This window comes from Armigeres subalbatus, chromosome 2 (assembly GCF_024139115.2).
Source record: "Armigeres subalbatus isolate Guangzhou_Male chromosome 2, GZ_Asu_2, whole genome shotgun sequence".
Taxonomy (NCBI): Eukaryota; Metazoa; Arthropoda; class Insecta; order Diptera; family Culicidae; genus Armigeres; species Armigeres subalbatus.
This window is the reverse complement of record NC_085140.1, coordinates 373115941-373139944: the sequence shown is the minus strand read 5'-3', so window position 1 is coordinate 373139944 and position 24004 is coordinate 373115941. Positions and strand designations below refer to the sequence as shown.

Sequence of the window (24004 nt, the reverse complement as noted above, 5' to 3'; positions counted from 1 at the left end):
CAGTTTTCTAGACACAAGAAGGCTATTTAGTTGGTGAGCTGTGTATATTTGTTGTTTCTTAGCAAATCACGACTAGCAACTACAAAGTGTACAGTCAATCAAGCTAAGCTAAGTTCTTCCAATATAGACGTTCCTCAAATTTTCCCAGAAATTCTTCCTAAATTTTATCATGGAATTCTTTCTGATTTAAAGATTCCCCATGAATTTCTATTGTAATGTTCTTTGTAATGTTTCTTCAGATATTCTTTTTTAGAAGTTATTTAAGAAATTCCTTTAGTAATTCTTCTGGACCGTACTTTTTCTAGTAGATTTTCCAGAGGTTCCCTCAGGAAACCTTTCTGGCTTTCTTGAAGGATTTTTTCTGGAGCTCTCCCAGGAGCTCTTGCGCTAGTTCTTACATCAGCTTCTCTTAGCAGTTCGTCCTGGAACTCTTTCAGAAGTTCTTTCCCGAATCCTACCAGTACTTCTTCCTGGAGTTTTTCCAAAAAAATGTTGAAGTTCTTGAACGAGCTTGTCCACGAATTCCTTCTGAGATCTTGCATGCGCTGTTTCAGCAGATTCTTCTGGAGTTGGTCAAGCATTTTCGCTCCGAGTTCTCCTAGGAGTGGCCCATGGATTTTTTTTTTTCAAAAGTTTAACCATAAAATGTTCTTAAAAGTTTTAGGGCTTTCTTCTTAAGGATTTACTCCTACAGCTCTTTCAGGAGTTTTGCTAGGAAGTCCAAGAGTTCTTCCACTTCTTCCGAAATTCATAATATATTCTAAGGATTCTTCCAGCAGTTTTTCCTGGAGTTCATTCAACTGTTCCTCTCGAGTTCTTCCAGGAGTTGTGTTAGGCGTTCTTGGAATTCTTACAGGAGTACATACTGGAGACTTTATAGGAATTTTCGAAGGTTTTCTTGAAGGAATTTTTGGAAGAATTTCTGGGTTAAATTAACATAAAAATTCTGAAAGCAATTTTAGGAGTATTGCAGAAGAATTTTCTGGAAAAAATTGTGAATGATATCTAGAAAAATTCCTGAAAACATTTCAGAGGTTTCCGGAAATCAATTATCATTTACCAATTTTGTAGAAGTTTATTCTTGTACAGCCAAGCAGAAAGAAAAAGTCAGCCTCGGGCTGAAAATCTCTCTAATAAAGACAAAAACGATGTCACATAATATGTTTTGTGAAGTGTCTTCGTGAAAAATTAAAGGAAAAAAGTGGCATGGCCCATTTTGGGCTTAACATGGAAACATGGATTCCAATGGAATATGCTGGGAGTGGCTAATGGCATTGATGATGCTGGGTCATTAGGACGAAGGTCATTAGGCAGTGGCGTTTCCCTAACCTCAATCTACCTGTGCACTGGATTTAAATTTACGGAATTGATGAGCGGAAATGCACAGAATAACTTAATTAAACGACTTAGTTTAAAAGACTCTGATAATTTTATTTTCAATTTAGGCTGTCAACATATCAAAATTTTCATTTTTTGGGTCAGTGCACAGGTAAAAAGTGAGGTTACGCGACGCCACTGTCATTATGCCGAAGGCCATTAGGCCGGACTGTCATTAGGCCGAATGCGAACTGGGGAGTGAGAAGTGAGTAGAGCGAAGTGAGGAAAAAGTAGACCGGAAGAAGAAATAAGAAGAAGAAGGAAGAAGAAAGAAGGAAAAAGGAAGGAGGAAGAAGGAAGAAAGAAAAAGGAAGAAGGAAGAAAGAAAAAGGAAGAAGGAAGAAAGAAAGAATGAAGAAGAATAATGGACGACGGGAGAAAGAAGGAAGAAATAGAAGGAAGAAGAATGTAGAAGGAAGAAATCGAAGAAAGAAGAATGTAGAAGGAAGAAATCGAAGGAAGAAGAATGTAGAAGGAAGAAGAAAGAAGGAAGAAAGAAGAAGGAAGAAGGCAAAAGGAAGAAGAAAGAAGGAAAATGGAAGAAGGAAGGAGGATAAAGGAAGAAGGAAGAAGGAAGACGGAAGAAGAAAGAAGGAAGAAGAAAGAAGGAAGAAGGAAGGAGCAAGAAGGAAGAAGGAAGAATGAAGAATGAAGAAGGAAGAACGGAGTAGGAAGAAAGAAAAAAGAAAAAAGAAGAAGAAAGAAGGAAGAATGATGAAAGAAGGTGGAAGAAGGAAGAAGGACGAAGGAAGGTGGAAGAAGGAAGAAGGAAGAAGAAAGAAGTAAGAAGGAAAGAAGGAATAAGAAAGAAGGAAGAAGGAAGAAGAAAGGAGGAAGAAGGAAGAAGGAAGAAGGAAGCAGAAAGAAGGAAGAAGGAAGAAAGAAGAAGGAAGAAGGAAGAAGAAAGAAGGAAGAAGGAAGAAGAAAGAAGGAAGAAGGAAAAAAGAAGCAGGAAGAAGGAAGTAGGAAGAAAGAAGAAGGAAGAAGGAAGAAAGAAAAAGAAAAAAAGGAGGATGAAAGATGGAAGATGGAAGAGGGAAGAAAGAAAAATGAAAAGGAAGGAAAAGGAAAAGGAAGAAAGAAGAAGGGAGAAGGAAGAAGGAAGAAGGAAGCAGGAAGCAGGAAGAAGGAAAAAGGAAGAAGACAGATAGAAGAAGGAAGGTGCAAGAAGGGAAAAAGAAGAAGGGGTAAGGTGAGGAAAGAACTTCTCATTTTTCACTTTTTGCTTCTTTTTGCTAATTCGGCCTAATGGCCATTCGGCCTAATGACCGTTCGGCCTAATGACCATTCGGCCTAATGACCGTTTGGCCTAATGACCTGACACCGGCATTGACTGCTAGGCTTACCGTAACTAGACTATATTCGGAAATTTGGAATCATTGAAGAGAGGATCGCCTGTATTTTGATTGTTGATATTAAAAAAAAAGACTCTCACTGCAAAATTTCTGAACAAGAAATTCAGAATCAGAATACATCTTTGCAAATCAATTCATAGTTGTGTCAATTGGATTTGCGTGTTTGCTTAGAAAAACGATCCAATTGACCCTGGAACCAATTATTTCCACACAACGATGTAAGCTCCCCTTGTTTCTGTTCTATCTCAGCAACTTTTAATTCGATAGTCCGTTTCCGTAGCTTCACCTTCCTGTATACTTCCGCATCACATGGACATGCCACAATTTCTGGTATCGGAATGGGCGGTCCCCGTCCGCCATGGTCTGTGTGCCATTGAAATATTCCAATGCAAAGGTTAATTGCATCGCAACCGGTATATTGGCGACGATGCAGCCAGCCGTTTCAATGCAAGTTTCCATGGAACTGTCGCTATCCCGGCTAGTTAGCATTTCATTATGTATGGCTTAGTTATATGAAGCCTTCTTCTGAACCCTTTGCGAATGAGGATTCTAGGGAATGTCTAATGAACCGGAATGAAATAACAAGGAAAAAGGAAGGATTGATATCGAAACGATATCCTATCCATCGAACTTCCTTTATAGATGTTAACTCCAGAAACATTGTTTCCAAATGAAAATAACACTGCACAGCGTTTTATTTCGTCATTTTCACGATCGAAATACACAAACTCAAAAAGTATTGATATTGGATATAGGGTTTGTTTACCGAAGTTCCTACACGACACCCAACCAGCGACTGTTTACGTATAAGAACCTACCAAAACTTGTATGAGAACTGGGCAAATTGATAAATCCTTTACAAAAAATGAAATCTCATGAACAAATATTGTAAGGAAAGCTTGCAAAATTATAACGTCTCATACACTATTTGTATATGAATCTAGCATTTTCGCATATGCCCAGTCTGGGCATGGTAATACCATGCCTAAACAGATTTGGATATCTGAGGTTTTTATGCATTAATATTTATATTATGGTGGGAATCTCAACCTGCAGCTATTTACCATAAGAATTTCGGCTTGATTGAATTTGATACAACTACAATGACTTTGCAAACAGAACATAAAACTCAATCTAAACAGTCGTTAGAAATTGCTTTCTTCCCCATCGACCTATTATACGTACAGCCTGGGAGGTTTATGTCCTTATGCTTCATTGCACACCATACCATCGTCATTATACGCTGTAATCTGTTCCGTTCGGAATAGTCCTTTGTCTAGCTTATCCTGTTGTTCCAGCTATTTCAGATATATGTGACAGGAGGATCCCAGCAGTGCAGTGGGATACGTTTTATATCAGGCAGTATTCTTTAAAGTTCAATCTTCAATATGTGAGGTTAGAAAAACAAGCAAAGATGGGTTCAGTAAAATTGAAACCAGAATAAAACAGTTCAAACAATTTTCTGTTATTGTTTTCTTGTGACATTTATGAGAAAATGGTTGGGAACAATATGCTGGAGTAGAAAACGGTGGAAAGTAAAATCAGTTCTATGCAATACCTAGGAAACGTGTCTATAGACCAACGAATGGAACAAATAAAATAATGGTCGAATGAACGATCCACCCAGTAACAATAAATGCCTTGATAAATGCTTTCAACTAGACGCAAATTCATAAAAAATTTAAATTTCTGATTACATTGTAAGTACCAAAAAATATGTAGCCCAAACACATAAGTAATGTGAAATTATATGCCCTATCAGTTATATTTTGTATGAGAAAGCTAATACCAGAGAAAAGCAAGAGGCCCGCAAAACTATATTGCATTGTCGCCATAAAGTGACATCCGGGATTCCGAAGTGCATATGGTCGACTGAACCACACATTCAGTGGTGGTGTAAAAATGAGATCATGTGGCGACGACAGCGATTAGGTTGCCCAGCAATGACCGCACGGTCCACAGTCGGTCACGGATCTAGCTACTAATAAAATGTACACACAGGATCTAGAAAGTCCGGCGGACCCGGGATGCGGAGACAAATGTCCCAGTATCCGCCAGGGGAATAGAGCATGGCAGACAACGGAGCATTAAACGTATATAAGAACGATTATTGCATTCTGTGAAAAGGCAGAGGCGTCACGGCATGTAGCAAGCTTAGTTTTAGGTTGGCGATGTTGGGTAAGAGTATATAATGTTTTTAGTAAAAAATCGTTTTATTATATATTTAAAATTTTAGATTTATTGCGATTTTTCTCGGAATACTTCCACAAATTCTTACCAATATTTTCCCAGATCTGATAATTACCTCTGGTTAATAATATTAATAGGACTGCATTCGTATAGAAAAAAAGTGCTAAAGTTATGTAGTTCTAATTTATTTTATCCAGGAATTCGTAAGACTTTCAAGAGATTTGTTAAGACCACAAAACCATGTGTGCATTAATTATTTTTTGTGTTCAAATTGTTGCCCCTTCCAAACTAAATCCTACCATGCCAGAAAGCTGCTCAGTTAAGGTGATTATACAATCAAGCCATGTGGTGAATTTCAAATTCACCACACGGTTTTCTACTTCTATTATTAAAAGTTCAAATCTACCGTAATAATTTTCGTACATTGCTGAAATTAAAGTCGATTGTTTTGCATAAGTAAGCAAACGATCTACCGATGTTTTATCCCCATGGGCGTTGTGGTTCTCTCAATTCGTGCTCTTGAAAAATCACTAGAAAAAGCACGTGGTTTCCAAGATGGCCGATTTGTGGCTTTGTTGTATAACCACCAACTGAATCAAAAATTCCACAGGCTTTAGAAAAACACAAAGAATTTTCAGTTATCACCTCACAAACGGCCCGCCATTGCATGAGTATGTACCTTGTGTGGCAAGAACAATGGATAAATTATGCCCAGGGAGTCGAGAATTAAGCATCTTAATCGAAAAAATATATGGTAGGCGTAATAACAGCTTCCTCGCTCAACGGCGCTCTGATATGCAGAGTAAGCTCAACACCCTTCCAGTTTCGCAGTAGCCGAGCAATCAGTGGAGAATGATGAAAGCTTCCAATATCTTGGTAGCTAAATGGCGTCAGACGGCGGTACCAAGATCGACATAGAAGCACGGATCAAGAAAGCAAGGGCTGTCTTTGTGAGTTTACGAAATATTTGGAAAACAGGCAGATAAGTGAACGCACCAAAATACGAATTTTTAACTCTAACGTGAAATCTGTGCTGTTATACGCTAACGAAACATGGTGTGTATCAGTGGAAAACATTTCACGGCTGCAGTTGTTCATCAACAGATGCCTGCGGTATATAATTCAGGCCTGGTAGCCTCACAACTGGATCTCAAACAACGATCTCCATCGTAGTTGTCAACACAGCAACAGAAATTAGGGGTCAGAAGTGGGGTTGGGCCAGCCACATCTTACGTAGGGGCGGAGACGAAATCTGTAAATAAGCATAAGACTGGAACCCATTGGGACATCGCAGCAGAGGCAGCCTTAGAGGCTCATGGCAGCGAAGCTTCAATAAAGAAATAAAAGATGTCGACCGAAATCTAACTTGGCAAAAGGTTAAAGCGATAGCTGGTACCAAAGATTTCGTGGAAAACTGCTACTTTTGAGAGATCCCACGTTAGATGTCTTTCGCCATACAAATTTCCTGGCGATTAACTTTAAGCTCCTGTTCGTGCATTTACGTTAGCGCCTGGATGCTGGGAACTGCGGGTAGGAAACCAGCCGTTGCTTGTAATTTATACACTGCCTAATCAGCATTAATGCACCGACTAGCGATAAATCGGACGATTTGAAAAACACTTTTAATAAATGTGATGAAGCCTATGGAGAGTGCCCGAAGTCGGAAGGGATGGAATCAAAATTTTTACGTTTTCAAACCCTCTTCCGCCTAGTAGACTTTCATTGACTTTACCGATCTCTACCACCACCACATCCCCCTTTTGAGGATTGTACCCCGTTTGGCATGAAGTCATTTGGCATAATGGCCGTTTGGCATAGTTGTTATTTGAGCTGTGTAATGGAAAAGTAAGATTTGTTGAGCCATTCAGTAACGTGATTTCCTTCATATGGGCAATAATTTGGAACGGAGTTGTACGGTGTGACAAATTAAGAATAAAGAAGCTTTCTGTCAAAACGGGACCATTTGAAATGTTGACGCACCTACCAGCAAGAAAGATCAGCATTAACTTAAATTGATTTCTTTTTTCATGTAAGGGCAGGCCAGAGAACTTGCCCAATTCTCCCTTTTATGAGCAAACGGCTTCTTAAAAAGGATCATATCTCCCCTTGCATTGAACCGAGCGAACCAAATGCTTGAATTGAAAGAAGGAGTCATAACCAGTCTGGCTTCTGCTGGGCAAATGCATCCTTTCAAAGAAGGAATCATTATTTCCTTTTCCTTAAGCCGAGCAAATACCTGAATTGAAGGAAGAAATCATATCGTCTCTTGCCGTCTGCCGGGCAAATGCACCTTTTAAAAGAAAGGAAATATCTTCCCGTGTCTTAAACCAAGCATATTCCTGAATTGCAAGAAGGGACCTTTTCAACTCTATGACACTACCCATATATCCATTACCCATAAAGCCATTACCCCAAAGGCGCTACCCCGAACGCCAATACACCGAATTAGTGCCTACTCCCAATACCATCACCCCGAGTGGGACACTACCCTGAATGAGCCAGTACCCCAAGTAATTCTGATTTCAAGTTTATAATTTATTTCAGTAAACAAAATAATCAATAGAAATTTATTTATAATCCATGTGAATAATTACAACTTGTTTTACGACTTATTCAATAGCACAATTTTTACAAGAATTTTTATCGTTGATTCTTACTTATTTTTCGATCCTTTTACAAGGTTCACCATGTTGGACTCTCGATTTGTTTAATCAAACTCGAACTGTTTGAAAATAATATAGAACGAATAGTTCTCGGACCAAAAGCTCCCATTACATGTCATGTGCTACCTGTGAAGACTGTTTAAGCTGAGGTGAGAATTTCGAAGCACGTTCTCATGCTCAATGCAGGGAGCTAGAGGAAATTTCAGCCCACGGCGATTGGGCTTGAGACGGCTCGCGAACATGTATTTAAACAGAATAAAGGGGTAGAAAAAGTTGCTTCTGAAATTTGCCAGCGATAAACCTTACTGTGACAAGAAGGGCATGACGACAAGACCCTAGAATGAAAAAATCTCTTCTGTTCGTCGAATATGCTTGTTCCTCCCATGGCAAGGAACAGGCATAGTTTCGTTATACCTTGCAAACGCGATCATTTAAAAGAGGTGTTATCTCTTCTGTTCGCCTCTTACCGGGCAAACGCGTTTTTTAAACGCAAGCATTTTAAACTATGTTCGTTTTAAACCGAGCAAATGCGTTCATCAAAAGAAAGCATCATCTCCTGCGTTTGCCTTAAATCGGACAAATGCGTTCCTTAAAAGAAGGCATTATCAACTATGTTCGCCTCATATCGGGCAAATGCATTCATCTTAACAAGGCATTATCATCTCTGATCGCATTTAACCGACAAAAGCGTTCATTTAAAGAAGGCATTATTTCCTATGTTCGCCTTATACCGGGAAAATGCGTTTATTAAAAGAAGGTATTACCAACTTATCTAAAGAAGGCATTATCAACTCTGCCTTAAACCGGGCCAACGCATTCATTTAAAGAAGGCGTTATCTCCTATGTGCGCCTTATCCCGGCGTTCCTTAAAAGAAGGCATTATCAACTATGTTCGCCTCATATCGGGCAAATGCATTCATCTAAACAAGGCATTATCATCTCTGTTCGCATTGAACCGACAAAAGCGTTCATTTAAAGAAGGCATTGTTTCCTATGTTCGCCTTATACCGGGCAAATGCGTTTATTAAAAGAAGGTATTACCAACTTATCTAAAGAAGGCATTATCAACTCTGCCTTAAACCGGGCCAACGCATTCATTTAAAGAAGGCGTTATCTCCTATGTGCGCCTTATCCCGGCAAATGCGTTCATTAAAAAAAGGCATTATCAACTCTGTTCGCCTTATATCGGGCAAATGCGTTCATCTAAAGAAGGCATTATCACCTGTGTTCGCCTTAAACCATCATCCTCTGTTAACTTTATACTGGACAAATCCATTCATCTGAAGAAGGCATTACCTCCTATGTTTGCCATAAACCGTTACCGTTCATTTAAAGAAGGTGTTATCTCTTCACTTACATCATTTCGTAGGATAGAACTTTTCCAGATAATAGTGGCGTAGAATGATAATTTAATTAAATAATGTTTATTAAATAGAAGCTTTATTGCGTTTCTCTAAGTAACTCTAAGTAGTATATACTTTTATTCTAAACAAATTCTTTTCAAAGATTGTCATTTTACGGTTCATCGGTATCTGTGGATGTTAAAAATAGTAATAGTAGAAAACTACAGATTCGAAATGTAATCGGGATTTTCGGGGTAATGGATCTCGGGGTAGGGTCCCATTCGGAGTAATGGCTTTCGGGGTACAGAGGTGGAGCCACCATTTCCTCTCTTGACTTCTGCCGGGCGAATGCATCTTCTGAATGAAGGGATCATATATTCGTTCGCCTTAAACCGAACAAACGCCTGAATTAAATAAAGGAACAATGTCGTCTTTTACCTTTTGGCGAGAAAATGCATCCATTGAATGAAGGAATCTCATCTTCCCTTGCCACCGGGTAAATGCTTGAAATGCAAGAAGGATCCATATCATCTTTTGTCTTCTACTGGACCTTCTGCCATCCTCTGAAAGAAGGGATCATATCTTCCCTCGCATTAAACCGAGCAACCCAACAAACAATTCAAGCTGAACAAGCTAGTTTTTTTTAGCTGAAGAAGCTCATTTGCCACGAAACTAGCTCATCTTCGCTATCTTTGCTATTTGACTTTCCGTATTTTGTAGTTTGTTTTAATCAAAAACGATCTTGCTGCTGCCACGAAACTAGCTCATCTTCGCTATCTTTGCTATTTGACTTTCCGTATTTTGTAGTTTGTTTTAATCAAAACCGATCTTGCTGCTGACCCAGAGGTAAAAAGATTTTAAATGATATAGGGAGATAATAACGAGTACCAAAGTACCTTCAAGCAGTGATTTGATAGAATCTGAACTTTAATTAAAAAAAAGTAATTTAAAACATCTCTCTTATAATGCTAATTGACAATCATTATAAATAATTGAACACATTATGCATAAGCTTCGAAATTTATGATTACACAACTATTATGTCAAATGACCATTATACCAAACGGCCGTTCTACCAAACGACATTATGTCAAACGACCTTTATACCAAACGACCTTATGCCAAGACGACGGAAACCCAATGACAAATAAAAGTGGGTTAAGAGTATGTTTCTATTTAGTTTTTTTTTTTAAATAATTTATCAACTTTATCGATTGATAATATAATATCATGAGTTCGCGATAAATTAGAAGTTTATGATGTATGAAAAAATAATATTATTCCTAGTAGTTTTGGTTTTCTTGTATTATGATATTTCTATTCAACTATTCAACAATTTGGCAAAATTATGATTCATCTTTATAAGGAGTATAAGCAATTTGCGGAAAAATAAAATAATTATAACCTCGCTTCACTCTTGAAGACACCACTGGAAACTTCTACCAAAATCTCTAACACTTTGTTTGATAATGATTCAACAGCTTTGAATATCGTAATGAGCTTCTCTGGTGTTGAAATCTAAGGAATTTTATTTTAATATAAAGTTATGAAAGCAGGGCAAAAATAATAAAAGTTGTAAACATTTTAGTATAAGTTTTAAGCTAGGAGATTACTACGTTTTTTCAACTGGGTTATAGAGTTATAAGAGAGTTATATTTAAAGGCGCATAATCAAAGATTGTTTTTTTCTGGATAGTTGCAACACAGTGAAATATTCAGTTGTGAAACAAGTTGTGCTGTTTGGGTATCATAAGCTGCTGCAGACTGATTGCGTTAGAGACACTTGCTTCGAGGCGGACAAACTTACAGAGGCTTTTTGTCTTCGATTTGCTATGTGGAAACCTGGACTTCGTTCTTAAACTTTTTCATACGATTAAACAAATTAAATTGAATATGGCCGACGTTGAAACTGCACAGTGTCGAAATTATATATTTATTCCCAAGTAACATTCGAGTGCACGATGCATCACTATTTGGTGAAACGGTGAACGGTGTAGTTTGTTTCTGCAGTGCAGTGATAAATAAAAATCAATTAACGTGTGAAATTGATCAAGTGCCGCGGGAAATACATTTCCTTTGCGTGCCCAAGTGTTTTCTGCATCGAAATAACTAGCCGACAGGTTGTCGCTGCTGGTTATTTTCGTTTAATTGTGGATTTTCTGCCCCAGCAGCAGCTGGCGGCCGGTAACATTTTTGCGCCTTTATTGTTTCTTTGTGTCTTGTGTCGTCTGCTTTGGTACCGTTTGAGCTGTGTGAAGGTAGTAGCGAGATGGTTGAGTGCAGTGAGTGCGGTATGGGGGTCCTGCCCAGCGATTTGCCTATGAGTTGTTCGGGTTGTGGTTGCGCTAAAGTGTACCACTACAAGTGCACTTCCATGACCAAACCATTGGCAAAGCTGGTCACGGAGAATGTAAATGTTGTGTTCAAGTGTGATCAATGTTTATCAAGCCAGTGTTGTGGCGAGCAGAATATTCTGTTCTCGAACACACAAAAGTTGGAAGAAGAGATGAAGAAGATTTCTTCACTCTCTGATTCGATCGGTGGTATTCGAGACAATATTGCTGCTCAGATAAACATCGCGTTGAAAGACGGGATGGAGCAATTGGGGAAAAAGGTACAAAATGCCTTAGACAATGCAGTCTTTGGTTTTCGGGATTTAATTGGAAATGAGTTGGAAAATATGAAAGGTTCATTTTTACAATTTGATGCGCGCAGTAAACTAGATGCAATGAATGTAATGCAAGGTTCATCTCGTTCGACTTCGGAGTCGGCACTTAATCCCAGAGGTAAAAAGCGAAAGGTTCAGGAAGCAGACGACGCGTCTGATGATGTTTTTAATGAAAAGGTTAGTTTCGCGGATATTGTTAAGAAGAAGTGCACTGGGATGAAAAGTAATAGTAGTAATAAAGCTAAGACAAAAAGTACGACCGCTAATGATGTGAAGGTTGTTCGTAAGGCTCGTCCGGTTATAGTGATAAAACCGAAAGAGTCCAACCAGAGTAGCGATGATACTCGGAAATTTTTGACCACCAAATTAGATCCAAAAACACACAAAATCAGTAACTTTAGAAACGGGAAAAACGGCTCTATTATTGCTGAGTGTGCAACAGGATATAGTATTAATGTTGTGAAAGAAGGCATTCAAAGCGAGTTGGGTGAAAATTACAATGCTGTTGTTCCCTCATCGGTGCCAAGGTTAAAAGTGATGGGCATGAGCGAGAAACTTTCCTCCGATGACTTCATTCAGATTTTAAAAGATCAGAATGAAGACATCGCTATCAATGATGTAAAAGTAATACGGGTGTTTGAAAATCCTCGTTTCAAATACAACAAGTACAACGTTGTGATTGAAGTCGATAAAGACAGTCATAGCTGTTTGTTGACCGCGAAGAAAGTAAATATAAGGTTTGATCGGTGCCTTGTTGTTCCTGAGATTAGTATTCTTAGGTGTTTCCAATGTGGAGAATTTGGGCACATGAGCACAGATTGCAAAAACGCTATCGCGTGCTCTAAGTGCAGTGGACCTCACAAGACATCTGAATGCACGTCATCTGTATTGAAATGTGTTGATTGTAATAAAATGAATCAAGAGCGTAAAACGAATTTGGACGTTAAACACGGAGCATTCAGTACTGAATGCAAAGTGTATAAAAGATTAGTTGATCGCAAAAAGAGCAGCTTGCATTTCAATGAATAGCAACCAAGTTCTAGTATGAATGTAAATAAATTCGATATTTTGTATTTGAACATTGCAGGTCTCTCTACAAACTACGTTGCATTACGTCAGCTTGTAGAAGATAAACGTCCATTTTTAGTCTTTCTATCTGAAACGCATATCGTTGACAGTGATTCTTTCGAACAGTACAGTATCCCGGGTTACAGTGTAGCTGCTTGTTTATCACATTCAAGACACACTGGCGGTGTTGCTATTTATGTCAAAGAATCGGTTCAATTCAAGCTTCAATTGAACGAAGTTTGTGATGGTAACTGGTTCTTAGGCATTGCAGTTGAACGTGGCATGAAGATGGGTAACTATGGAGTTTTATATCACTCTCCCAGTTCAAATGACCAGCGATTTGTTGAAATTTTGGAGAACTGGTTGGAGATATTCATAGATCCTAGTAAATTAAATATACTCGCTGGCGATTTTAATATCAATTGGTGTGACATCCATAATTCGAATCATTTGAAACGGTTAGTTCATTTGAAACAAAAGGTCTTCGATTACACACGTATTTCTCAGCACAGTAGAACTTTAATTGATCATGTATATTCTAATTTCGATTCCGTTAGTACGGTAACGATTTGTGATTTGAAAATAACCGATCATGAAACTCTAGTAATTAACGTAGATGATAATAGTGATAATAATAGTGATCTTATCAAATTAAAGTGCTGGAGAAAATATTCAAAACAAGCTATCTCGGGTCTTGTCGCAAGAAACGTGGATTTTCAATCAAACGTCGGTTCGTTAGATCAAAAATCAGCTGTTCTTACTGACGTTTTGAAAACCTGTACCAATAATCTAATAGAACATAAATATGTATCTCTGAAAAACTCGAACAGCTGGTACAATCTGGATCTTTTACGATTCAAACGTAAAAGGGACAATTTGTACGGAAAATTTTGTAGAAGTAATAATGCTATTCATTGGAAAAGGTATCAGGTCGCGCGTAATAAATATTCGCATATGTTGAAAAAACGAGATGCGAATATATTCAGAGGAAAATTGATCAGCATCAAAACAACAGCAAAGAGTTGTGGAAAATTTTGAAATCCTTGTTAAAACCTAATAGTAGCAAACCGCGATCCATAACCTTCGATGGCACATTAGAACAGTCAGAACAAGTTATTGCAGATAAATTCAATCAATATTTCGTCAACAGTGTCTCACTGATTAACCAGTCAATTGAGTTAGTTGATGAGCCTGACGAAATAAAACAGCCGATTAATTTTAATTGTAGATTTGATGGATTTCACCCAATAACATTAGAAGAACTTGAAAATATTTGCTTTTCAATTGGAAAAACGGCTGGAGTCGATAATGTTAATGCCAAGGTAATACAAGACTGCTTTGATGTCATCGGACACAACTTGCTGGACCTTATAAATGAATCTTTACGAACTGGGCACGTGCCACAAGTTTGGAAGGAATCTCTAGTGATTCCGATTCAAAAAGTTGTTGGGACGATTAAAGCCGAAGAGTTTCGTCCTATCAATATGTTGCACACATTAGAGAAAATTTTGGAACTTGTAGTAAAAGGCCAGCTGCTTGAGTATTTGAATAGAAATAACTTGCTGATACCGGAACAATCGGGATATCGAGAAGGTCATTCTTGTGAAACCGCATTGAACTTGGTATTAGCTAAATGGAAGGAAAATGTAGAGCGTAAAGATACGATTGTTGCTGTGTTCTTGGATCTAAAACGCGCTTTTGAGACAATTTCTCGGCCCTTATTGTTGAGCACAATCAAGCGCTTTGGAATTTCGGGATCTGCATACAATTGGTTTGAAAGCTATTTGTCTGACAGATCTCAAAGGACTGCTTTTAATGATTCTGTTTCTAGTCCCGTGGAAAACACGCTAGGAGTGCCACAGGGAAGTGTATTAGGGCCTATTTTATTCATTATGTATATAAATGACATGCGACGAGTCTTACGATTTTGTGATATAAATCTTTTTGCTGATGACACCGTGATATTCATTGCAGCTAAAAATTTAGCAGATGCCGTTTCACGCTTGAACGAGGATTTACACTCTCTAAGTAGATGGTTGAAATACAAGCAATTGAAATTGAATATTAATAAAACAAAATACCGTGCAAACTCAAACTTCGGACGCTTAAGCACTTTCTGATATACAATCATCCTGTTCACTCGCATTTTAAATCACACCGTTTAAATAACCATTGCAATCACTGAGTACAGCATTCATCTTTGAACTACGTATTTGATACGTGCAGAATATTGCAAAGAATGTTTGCAATTTATGAAAATGTCCGGCTTCTGTTTGATTCAAACCTCGGACACCGGCGAGGATGGATTCATATTTCGGACACAAAGATTCAAACTTCGGACACCTGATTACACAGTACCGGGAAGAATTATTGAAATCAATTCTCACTGCACAGCTCAGACTGTCTTTTTTATATTTCGTCGCATTGTTTTAACATGTCTTATTAAAATGTAACTATACTAAAACAAGCAAAAACTATTAGTCCTTCCGTTCCAGCTTGACGAAACATTTCGATGAAATATTTCAGAAAATTTCCCATACGAATTCAAGCGTCCGAAGTTTGAGTGTGTCCGAATTTTGATTATCCACGGTACATGGTAATTTCGCGAACCCGAGTAAATGAGGATGTCTCTGTTAAAATTGATGATGAGACAATTGATCGCGTCCGCGATATTAAATATCTTGGCGTGATTATTGATGACAAGCTAAAATTTGACATACATATTGACAATGTTATCAAGAAAATAGCCAAGAAGTATGGAATGCTCTGTCGATTAAAACACGATTTGACTATTGGTAGCAAAATACTCTTGTATAAATCAATCATCTCTCCTCATCTGGATTTTTGCCCTTCCATCCTTTTCTTGGCTAACGAAACACAAATATCGAGATTGCAGCGCTTACAAAATAAAATAATGCGTTTGATTTTAAAATGTGATAGATTCACTTCCTCAACTTTCCTGTTGGACGCCTTACAATGGCTGTCAGTGAAGCAAAGAATAGTGTACTTGACTATGGTGTTCATTTTTAAAGTAATAAACGGTTTACTGCCTCGATATTTGTGTGATCGAATTGAAAGAGGAAGTGATATTCATAGTTATAATACTAGACACGCGGATAATGTGAGAACACCCTATTTTCTGTATGGCGCTTCACAAAACTCTTTGTTTTTTAAGGTATAAATGTTTTCAATTCGATGCCTTCACACATCAAACGTGCAGTCACGCTAACACAGTTTAAGAGACAATGTATTTCACACGTCAAAGCTGCCTTTTGAACAGCTACCCGGCAATTTTTTACCCGTTAACACATGTATCTTGACGAAGTTTTTAACAACGGATGATTTTTATGGACCATTTTTTATTTTTATTATTTATTGAGGCATTAATAAGCTATAACGTTCGCCTCGATGATGATGATGGATTTTAATTTATTGACGTAGTTATTCTTTGTGTAGTCTACAGAAGTTTGAGCATCGCGCGCGGATTACAGATATGAATGATTTTGAATTTATTTAAAAACTTGCATATTTCGAACTGTTGAATCATGCTCTTGAATTAGTAGTAAGCCTTCTGGTAGATTATTTTGTACTCGCGGTTGTTCCGAAACTTTTGTTATCGACGGAGCGGTTACACAAGTTTTGATGTTTGGTTGTCGAACCTAATGATCCATGTTCAGATACATGTGAGTTTTAGATTGCGATATTGGTTTGTGAAAAGAACGCGATGTTTGGCGGAGCTTTTGAAATCTGTGCGAGAGGTTTCACAAGTTTAGCTTTTGATGAGCTCCATGTATCACTACTGTTGATTACAAAAATTCTAGGTGTAGTTCTTTAGTTCATTTTACCAATTTATTTTTGCTGTACAGTATGGAATTTTATTTTGGATTTTATATCTGTATATACAATCGGATCGTTTGTTTGCAAAACCGATTACATTATCCTTATTTAATTATCTTAAAGATAACTCGTCCAGCTCAAACCTTTGTAGGGGTATGTGGCGGGACCATCATCATCATCATCATCATCATCTGTTTTTACATTTCATGTGCAAATTGTTGAATTTATGAGGAAGTTTGTAAGAAACACTGTAGAACATAAATGAGCCTTAAACTGACTATACCGTGTTTAGCGAACAGCAATCAATCTACTTTATGTCAACTTGCTAGTATCGTCGATGTCGAAGTACGCTAATTGTTCGCAAATTGGAACACAACATCACCCGAACTCGAAGCGAAATTGCACCATGCGTCTCCATATGCAGAGTGTAAAATAATCGAAAATTTTTAGTGAAGACCATTTTTCTTCATTTGTCAGTTCACTTCCGACACATTCATAGTCGGCTCTGGACAGTCAATATCCAGTTGAATATTAGTCATTGAATATTTATGCACATTTTACAAATTGATAAATTATCTGAAATCTGAACACGTTTCAAATGAGTAAAGTGATTTATCACACAGGACTGAATCCGATTTTCATCCGCGAGGCACTTTCAGTGGTAAACATCAACATAAACAATGCTAATTATGTTTTTTCTGCACATAGTAAACACATTCAGTGACAGTCGAATGAATGAGTTCGTGGAGTAGTCGTCTGACTATGTCATTCTATGTTTTGAATATTCATGCGATGTTTGTCAAAATTCGGACCGAAGTTGCTTCATGAAGATGAATATTTTAAGCTCTGTCCATATGTCTCGTCGTATGAAGAAAGCGAAAAAATATAATCTTCGTCATAACATTGTACGACGTGACACCTATTCGGTTTCTTCGCGCCGCATGTTTACCACGAAGAAGTCGCGTTGCCAAAAGTTATGACGATTTCCGTCGTCACTTCTTCACATAATTGATTGCACGTCATTATAGACGGAGCGGTTAAAAACATAATGGCGTCTAAAATAAACAAATAGTACGAACTTTGGTAACATAAATGTTTCGATAACATTTAGAACGTCTTCATACTTTACTTAAAATTCATTATTACAAATAATTAATAAAAATCTTCGCATGACAGCTACCCCTTGAAGAACAATGGTATGAAGTCTTCGTTCTTCGATGTCGTCATTACGATTTACGTCGTTATTACGAAACTAACGTCGTGCGCGTCATTGATGATGCGGCGTCGAGTAGCAATGAAGACAATACAACTCGTCGGCTTTTCTTGCTGCGACGATAACTATTGTCAGCCATGGCTTTATATGATGATGAGTATTTTTAAACTGGGTGTATACAGGGGTTAGACAAAAAAAAATACGTAGGCAAAACTTTGCCAAAATTCAAATCTACATAACTTTCTCTAATCGAATTTTGATAACACTTGGACTAACGAACCCGAAAACTCTTTTAATATTCTGTCCTCGTGGTTAATTTCCGGTCGCTCTACGGAAACCGTAGATGTTTCCGGGTTTTCCAAGGGTATGTTAAAAATGATTTTTTTTCTTATGTTTATAATAATTTGTACGTGTACGTGTATTTACTGCGTTCGATTATCCCGGTTTTATAAAAATCCAATTATTTTTTGCAAAGTTATCCCAACTTGAAAAATTTTGCCTATCTTATCCTTTTATTAACCCCTGTATAATAATGGTGACATAAACATATCAGATTATTAATAAATTAGTATTATAACTTCTATTAACGTAAGACATGAAAATGACTTCAACATTGAGTAAAATTCACAAGCGACGAACCCTTCTATGCTGTGACCAAATGACATCGAAGTTTTTCAAACCAATGAATTAACGCCAGTCATCAGTCGATTTCTGAGATCTTGAACTACAAATGCGGCACATGGGCACCTGAACTTTGGATTTTCGGTTTGGAAATTGTCTCGACTTCCCTGGGCATAAAAGTATCATCGTGTTAGCCTCATGATACAGGCCGGACTCGATTAACCGGAGGCTCGATTATCCGGGGCTCGATTATTCGGAGAAAATGGCTCGATTATCCGGAGTAATATTTTTACCCATCTTACAAAAATAGAAATATGTATTATCAGTGTGTATTCGTAACGTATCCAATATGTGCAATAGAGTGATTCAAATTTTGACTTTTTTGCTCCCCGATGCTTAAAGGATTGCATCTGCCATTTTAATAATGCTCCAAAGTTTTTAGCTAATTTTGATGTTATTTGAGTGAGCACGCGCGGTTTGAAGTTTGTATGAAAATTACTATGAAAACAGTAACTTTTATGGAAAACCGTTCCCCAATGCTTCCCATAAAGGTCTAAAAACATATGAGTTTATCGGCAACATAGGACATTTTACAAGGAAACAGGTGGTCTTTGTTGCGAAGCGATTTGATGCTCGCAAGAAAAGTAATTAAAGAAATACTGAATCGTGGGAAATTTAATTTAACACGTAAAAGAATAACATCCATATCAATAATGGACATTTTTGTTATATTCATAACTTTGCTTCCAATCGCTTCGCAACAACAACTGCCTTTCAGCTTGAGAAATATTCTGTCTAGTCAATTTATTGATAATATTTTAATAGTTCATGGGCCATCTCACGGAATGGTCTTTCATATAAGGGTCAGTTTTCATAGTAATTTCCATACAAACTTTAAATGACGTGTGCACAATCAAATTACATCCAAATTTGCTAAAAATTTAAGAGGATTATTAAAATGGCAAATGCAATCGTTTAAGCATAGGGGAGCAAAAAAGTCAAAATTTGAATCACTCTAATGTGCAAGACACCTAGTAATGATAGTGACTTTCAGTTTTTAAAGTAAGTTTGTAGAGGACGAACGTAAAACAAAAAAGTGTTCTTCAATCACTAAGAAAGTCCAACAAGTATGTCTGGCCAGTCCATCAAAGTCGTTAGTTCGTCAAGGCGTTAGTCCGTCAAGGTCGTCTAGTCCGTCAAGCTCTGATGTTCTGATGTTCGAAGTCCGGATCCGTCACACCATGTTCTTTCAGTCCGTCTATTCCGTCCAGTCCGTCTATTCCGTCCAGTCCGTCCATTTCGTCCAGTCCGTTAATTAATCAAACTCGTTATTCAATCTGTGTGAAAATCCGAGTCGTCCAGTTAGTCCCACCAAGTCCGCCCAATTGCCACGTCATGGAAGACAGCGGTCACCACATGTGTGGTGTGACGGATCCGGACTTCGAACACTGGACTTCCAAAGCACCGATATTTTTTTAAGCATTCGTATGTACATTCTGAATACAGTATTGACATTGTGACTCATGCTAATAAATGGTCCTCCGGAATATCCTTAGTTTGAATAAATCAAATGAAATAAATTCCGTTATTTTAACAACGGTCAAATGATGCTATGCAATGAAATTAATTATTTTTTGTTTTATTTCACGGATATTCCGGAATTTTTGGTAGCAGACAGCATGTATAAGCCACAACATTAAGTGCATACTCATAATACAAAAACAAATGCATCAGAAAAATCTTGGTGCTTAACGATAAAATTTAGAAGTTTACATTTTTTGGGATCCTCCAGATTCCCGGAGGACCACACGGTGGTTAGAGGTGTGCGCCGTCACCTTCGACAGTTTACGGCAATCCAGTTGAAACTCCAGAGGATTTCTCGTGAAAAGGCTATTTTTCTTGAAAATTCCTTACATTTTTTCGTTTAAAAATTGAAAAAGCTTTTCGTGAAAACTAAGAACTTTTAATGAAAATTCTGAAGAATATCCTTCGAAATCTCGAAATCACTACTGTTGAAAATCTGAGTAAAATTCCTTAAAAATTAGGAAGGTCTTCACGTAGAATTTAAAAGAAAGAAAGACAGGATCACCATCTTTGACCGGAGATTGCACAGAATGAATACTTAACAATTAGCTTTAAACAACGGACAGGACATTCATACAGCACCTAGTGAACAAGTGGAGCGTTTTCCGCTTCACGAAATGTTTTCTCCTTACTAGGGCGGGAATCAAACTCATACTCCATGGCTTGCAAATACGCTTAGACGAATGACGCCACTAACAATGCAAATTCCAGAGAATCTCCCGTGTAAATTATAAAGAAATGAAATCAAATGTTTTGACAGGGAAGGGCCGTTTGTTGTTTGGCCGAATATGTCATTAATCTGAAACTCGACTGGCATAAAATCAATTGGTAGAAATAGACATATGTCCAATAATGTCGTTCGGCCGAACAGGTCATTTGATTGAAAAGTCGTCTAATCGAATAGGTCATTTGGCCAAAAAGACCTAGATGCTCCGACAGCTCATTTGTTCGAAAATGGCGTTTGGCTGAACGGGTCGACGTTTTTCGCCGTATAATCCGATCAGCCGAATAACATTTTCGGTCAAATTGCCCTTCCTGTTAAACTACCGTTTCGGTCAAATGGAATTTTGCCTATTCGACCAAATGACCTGTTAGGGCATACGGATTTTTCGGCCAAATGATTAGTTTGGTCGTACCGTCAAACCATTTTCCACATAATAACTGTATCGGACAAATGGAATTCGGCTAGATAGCTTTCGGCTTAACGTATTATTCGGCCATGTGGTATTCGGTCAAATGACTTTCAATCAAACGATCCTTCGTCTTTTGAAAATTTTCTCGTAGAATAGATAACATTTACTAATAGATAACATAAGGAATTTCCCGTAGAAATCCAAATAAATTCCGTAAAAAATGAAATTCCGTTGGATCAGTTTTTGTGAAACTTTAAAAAGATCACACGGAAATTCTGTTAAATTCGAAGCATGCATGCCCGGTGGCATATGCAAACTCCCAAACAATTTCCCGTGAAAATTTCAAAGAAATTCCCGTGAAACCTTTAGAGCAATCCCCATTGAAAATTCCAAAAACTTGTAATCTCCTGGAACAGCTCATTAGATTTTTCCGGGGAAATTAAAAGGATTCTCTCGTTAATGTCTTGAAATATCCTGAAAAAAAACTTTACGTTACGAACGTAATAAAAAAAATCGCCAAGCCATCGCCGACCAAAATTATGACAAACGTTGCCGCCGACGATTTTCGGATCGGCGCTGACCTCTAACGGTAGTCAGAATCCATGAACGGACCAACGAGATATTTTATTAGATGTTATATAACCAAAATAAAGATTGTTTGAGCAAAAGTAAAATTTTCAGCAAAAACAAAAAAATGGCTCGATTATCCGGAGGGTTCGATTATCCGGAGTGAAATTTTTTTCAACACTCCGAAGCTACGCACCCTTGTATCAGTGAATACAAACTAAAGCAAGTATTGTCACAGAATCGACGCCCATGGTTATAAAGTATAGCCTGGCCATCTAATACGCCAGGATGCAGGATGTAATAAAACCGAAGAAAAAGTTATCATGCAATACTGCAGCAGCACTACCGGCACTGTAACGGCTGCTGTTGCTGCTCCGGTTGCGGTTTATGAGCCTGCCATTTGACCCAACCGCACACGATCAACGAGATGAGGCGACGCGACGACGGCATGAACGGTGACGGAACTGAAAAGTATCGTAAAGCCGGAAATTACAAATAAAACAACAAAATGTGCTATACTATGGGGGGATGATTCGCCCCATTTGCTGCGAAATGGATGCCGACGGAAATTTTCCGGATGATTTGGAATTCAATGTTGATTGTTCTGCAGACACGGGATCCGACGGAAAGCGAATAAAAAGGATTGTAAATACTTTGACAATAAGTTTATTGCAAATTGACATAGTTAAAAAAAACAGCAGACAAAATATTGACAAGCCCTATTGTCTAGTAATACATTTGTTTTTGTAAACTAGTTCGTGGCTTACTAACTACATACTAATCTAATAGAATAAAACAAAAGCAAGGTATTGCAATTTTTATTGGTCAAGCTCTTTTTTCTCTAGAGACCGTTTCCAATTGTGTACAGCAGTGCATAAAAACATCATTAAATAGCCATCCGCCTTAAGTTCTGGAAATACTTCATCATTTCCGTTTCTACCTCCAAATGAGCCTTGATTTCTTGGGTGCATCACAGGTTGCCGTGCTCTGCCATATTCTTTTCCGCTGCTACTTTCAGTTCGCTATCAGCTACAGTTTAAAAATGATTCATTTCTTCCTGTTATCCGTCCATCAGACTTGTCGAGCCGGAGAGTTTTAGTTTCCATCAACTCTACCCGTTCAAGCCAGCAGAACATCGTGCAGGATGCAGTGCCGTTCGTGATTGCCGTGCCAACCCTGGAATTCACGGCGCAAGTCGGCAATCCGAAGGGCCCGTCGACGTACCAAATCGGCCCAACGGCCTATTTCGCTGTCGGTGTCACGCTAGAAGAAAAATTAAAGTTCCGTCAATCTTGTGAACTGGAGGATAAACGTGAAATGGAAAATCCATATCATAATCTGGAAATAAAACTTCGCTTCGTTATGGACACATAATGTCGGGCGCATTTTCTCTCTCCCTTTTCCGTCGTTTGCCACAAAGTGCTTCCTTTTCAATGTTACCTGTTGCACGTTCTTTTGGTACATGATTGTCTGATTGGCGGTTTCCTCCCGGTCGATTTCCCGCTCCCGCATCAGCTGCTCAATGTGGTTCTGTTTTTCCCGGAGGACGTCCTGTAATGTAGATTGAGAAAGAGAGCGGAGAAGCAAAGATGGAATTAATCCAGACGTCAATCAGGATCATGGATGGAATAATAATTGAAATAGGATTGTTAGCGAAATTCAGTTCCGTATTAGCAATTGCAATGGTTTAGGATGGAAGCAGAACATGAATAAGTAATCAATCATTGTGTTATCTGATGATGAAACTTGGATTTGCAATTTCTACAATATTTATTGAAATAAATCATTAACTAAGGATCCAGAGTTCCTGTTATTGCCGAATGGAATTTGTTAAGATTTGTACCAAACTTGACCAAATGATTGAATAATGTACATAAAAAAAGATAATCACATAGTAAGTTGCCACGAGAAAACAAGACGTAGTCCTGCGCAGTGTTGGTAAAGTAATTCACAAATTTCAATCATCGAGCTCTCCTGCGCGAGAAAAATCGTTGGAAGCAATGCATCACGCCTGAATTTTTCAAATTTAGTCACACCATTTCACTCGTGTTTCCAAAAAATCGTTTCACTTCAAAAAGCGTTTTGAACCAATTTGGGCGCAATTCTAAACGCGATTCTATCGCTTGGCGACTACGATTCAGTCGCCGCTGGTATGGAATCGTAAATGGAACATTGTCTGCAGCGACCCAACGATAGAATCGCGGCGACTAGTTGACGAATCGTTTAGGTCCGGGGAGCCTTTAATGATCGAATACGTTTAGATTACCGAAATATTTTATGAAAATTCTCAAACGCTACATGCTAAGCAGACTACAATCCATTGCAGGAAAACCCTCGATAGTAGCGAGCCAAATGAAATCATTCATTTGTGATTGGCATGCAATTT

General features: G+C 38.1%; 1 protein-coding gene across 23 annotated transcripts in view; it reads right to left on the bottom strand.

Annotated features, from left to right (window-relative positions):
• LOC134213078 (restin homolog) overlaps positions 1-24004 on the bottom strand; it is a 288278-nt gene that overhangs the window by 39660 nt on the left and 224614 nt on the right. For 21 of the 23 annotated variants that reach the window (XM_062691648.1, XM_062691651.1, XM_062691649.1 and 18 more), the window contains one exon: positions 23059-23169. In XM_062691648.1, coding sequence (XP_062547632.1) covers positions 23059-23169 — 111 coding nt within the window. Of the gene's footprint in view, positions 1-22268; positions 22882-23058; positions 23170-24004 lie in introns of those variants that run through there. The other 2 variants (XM_062691662.1, XM_062691661.1) reach the window with 1 other exon arrangement.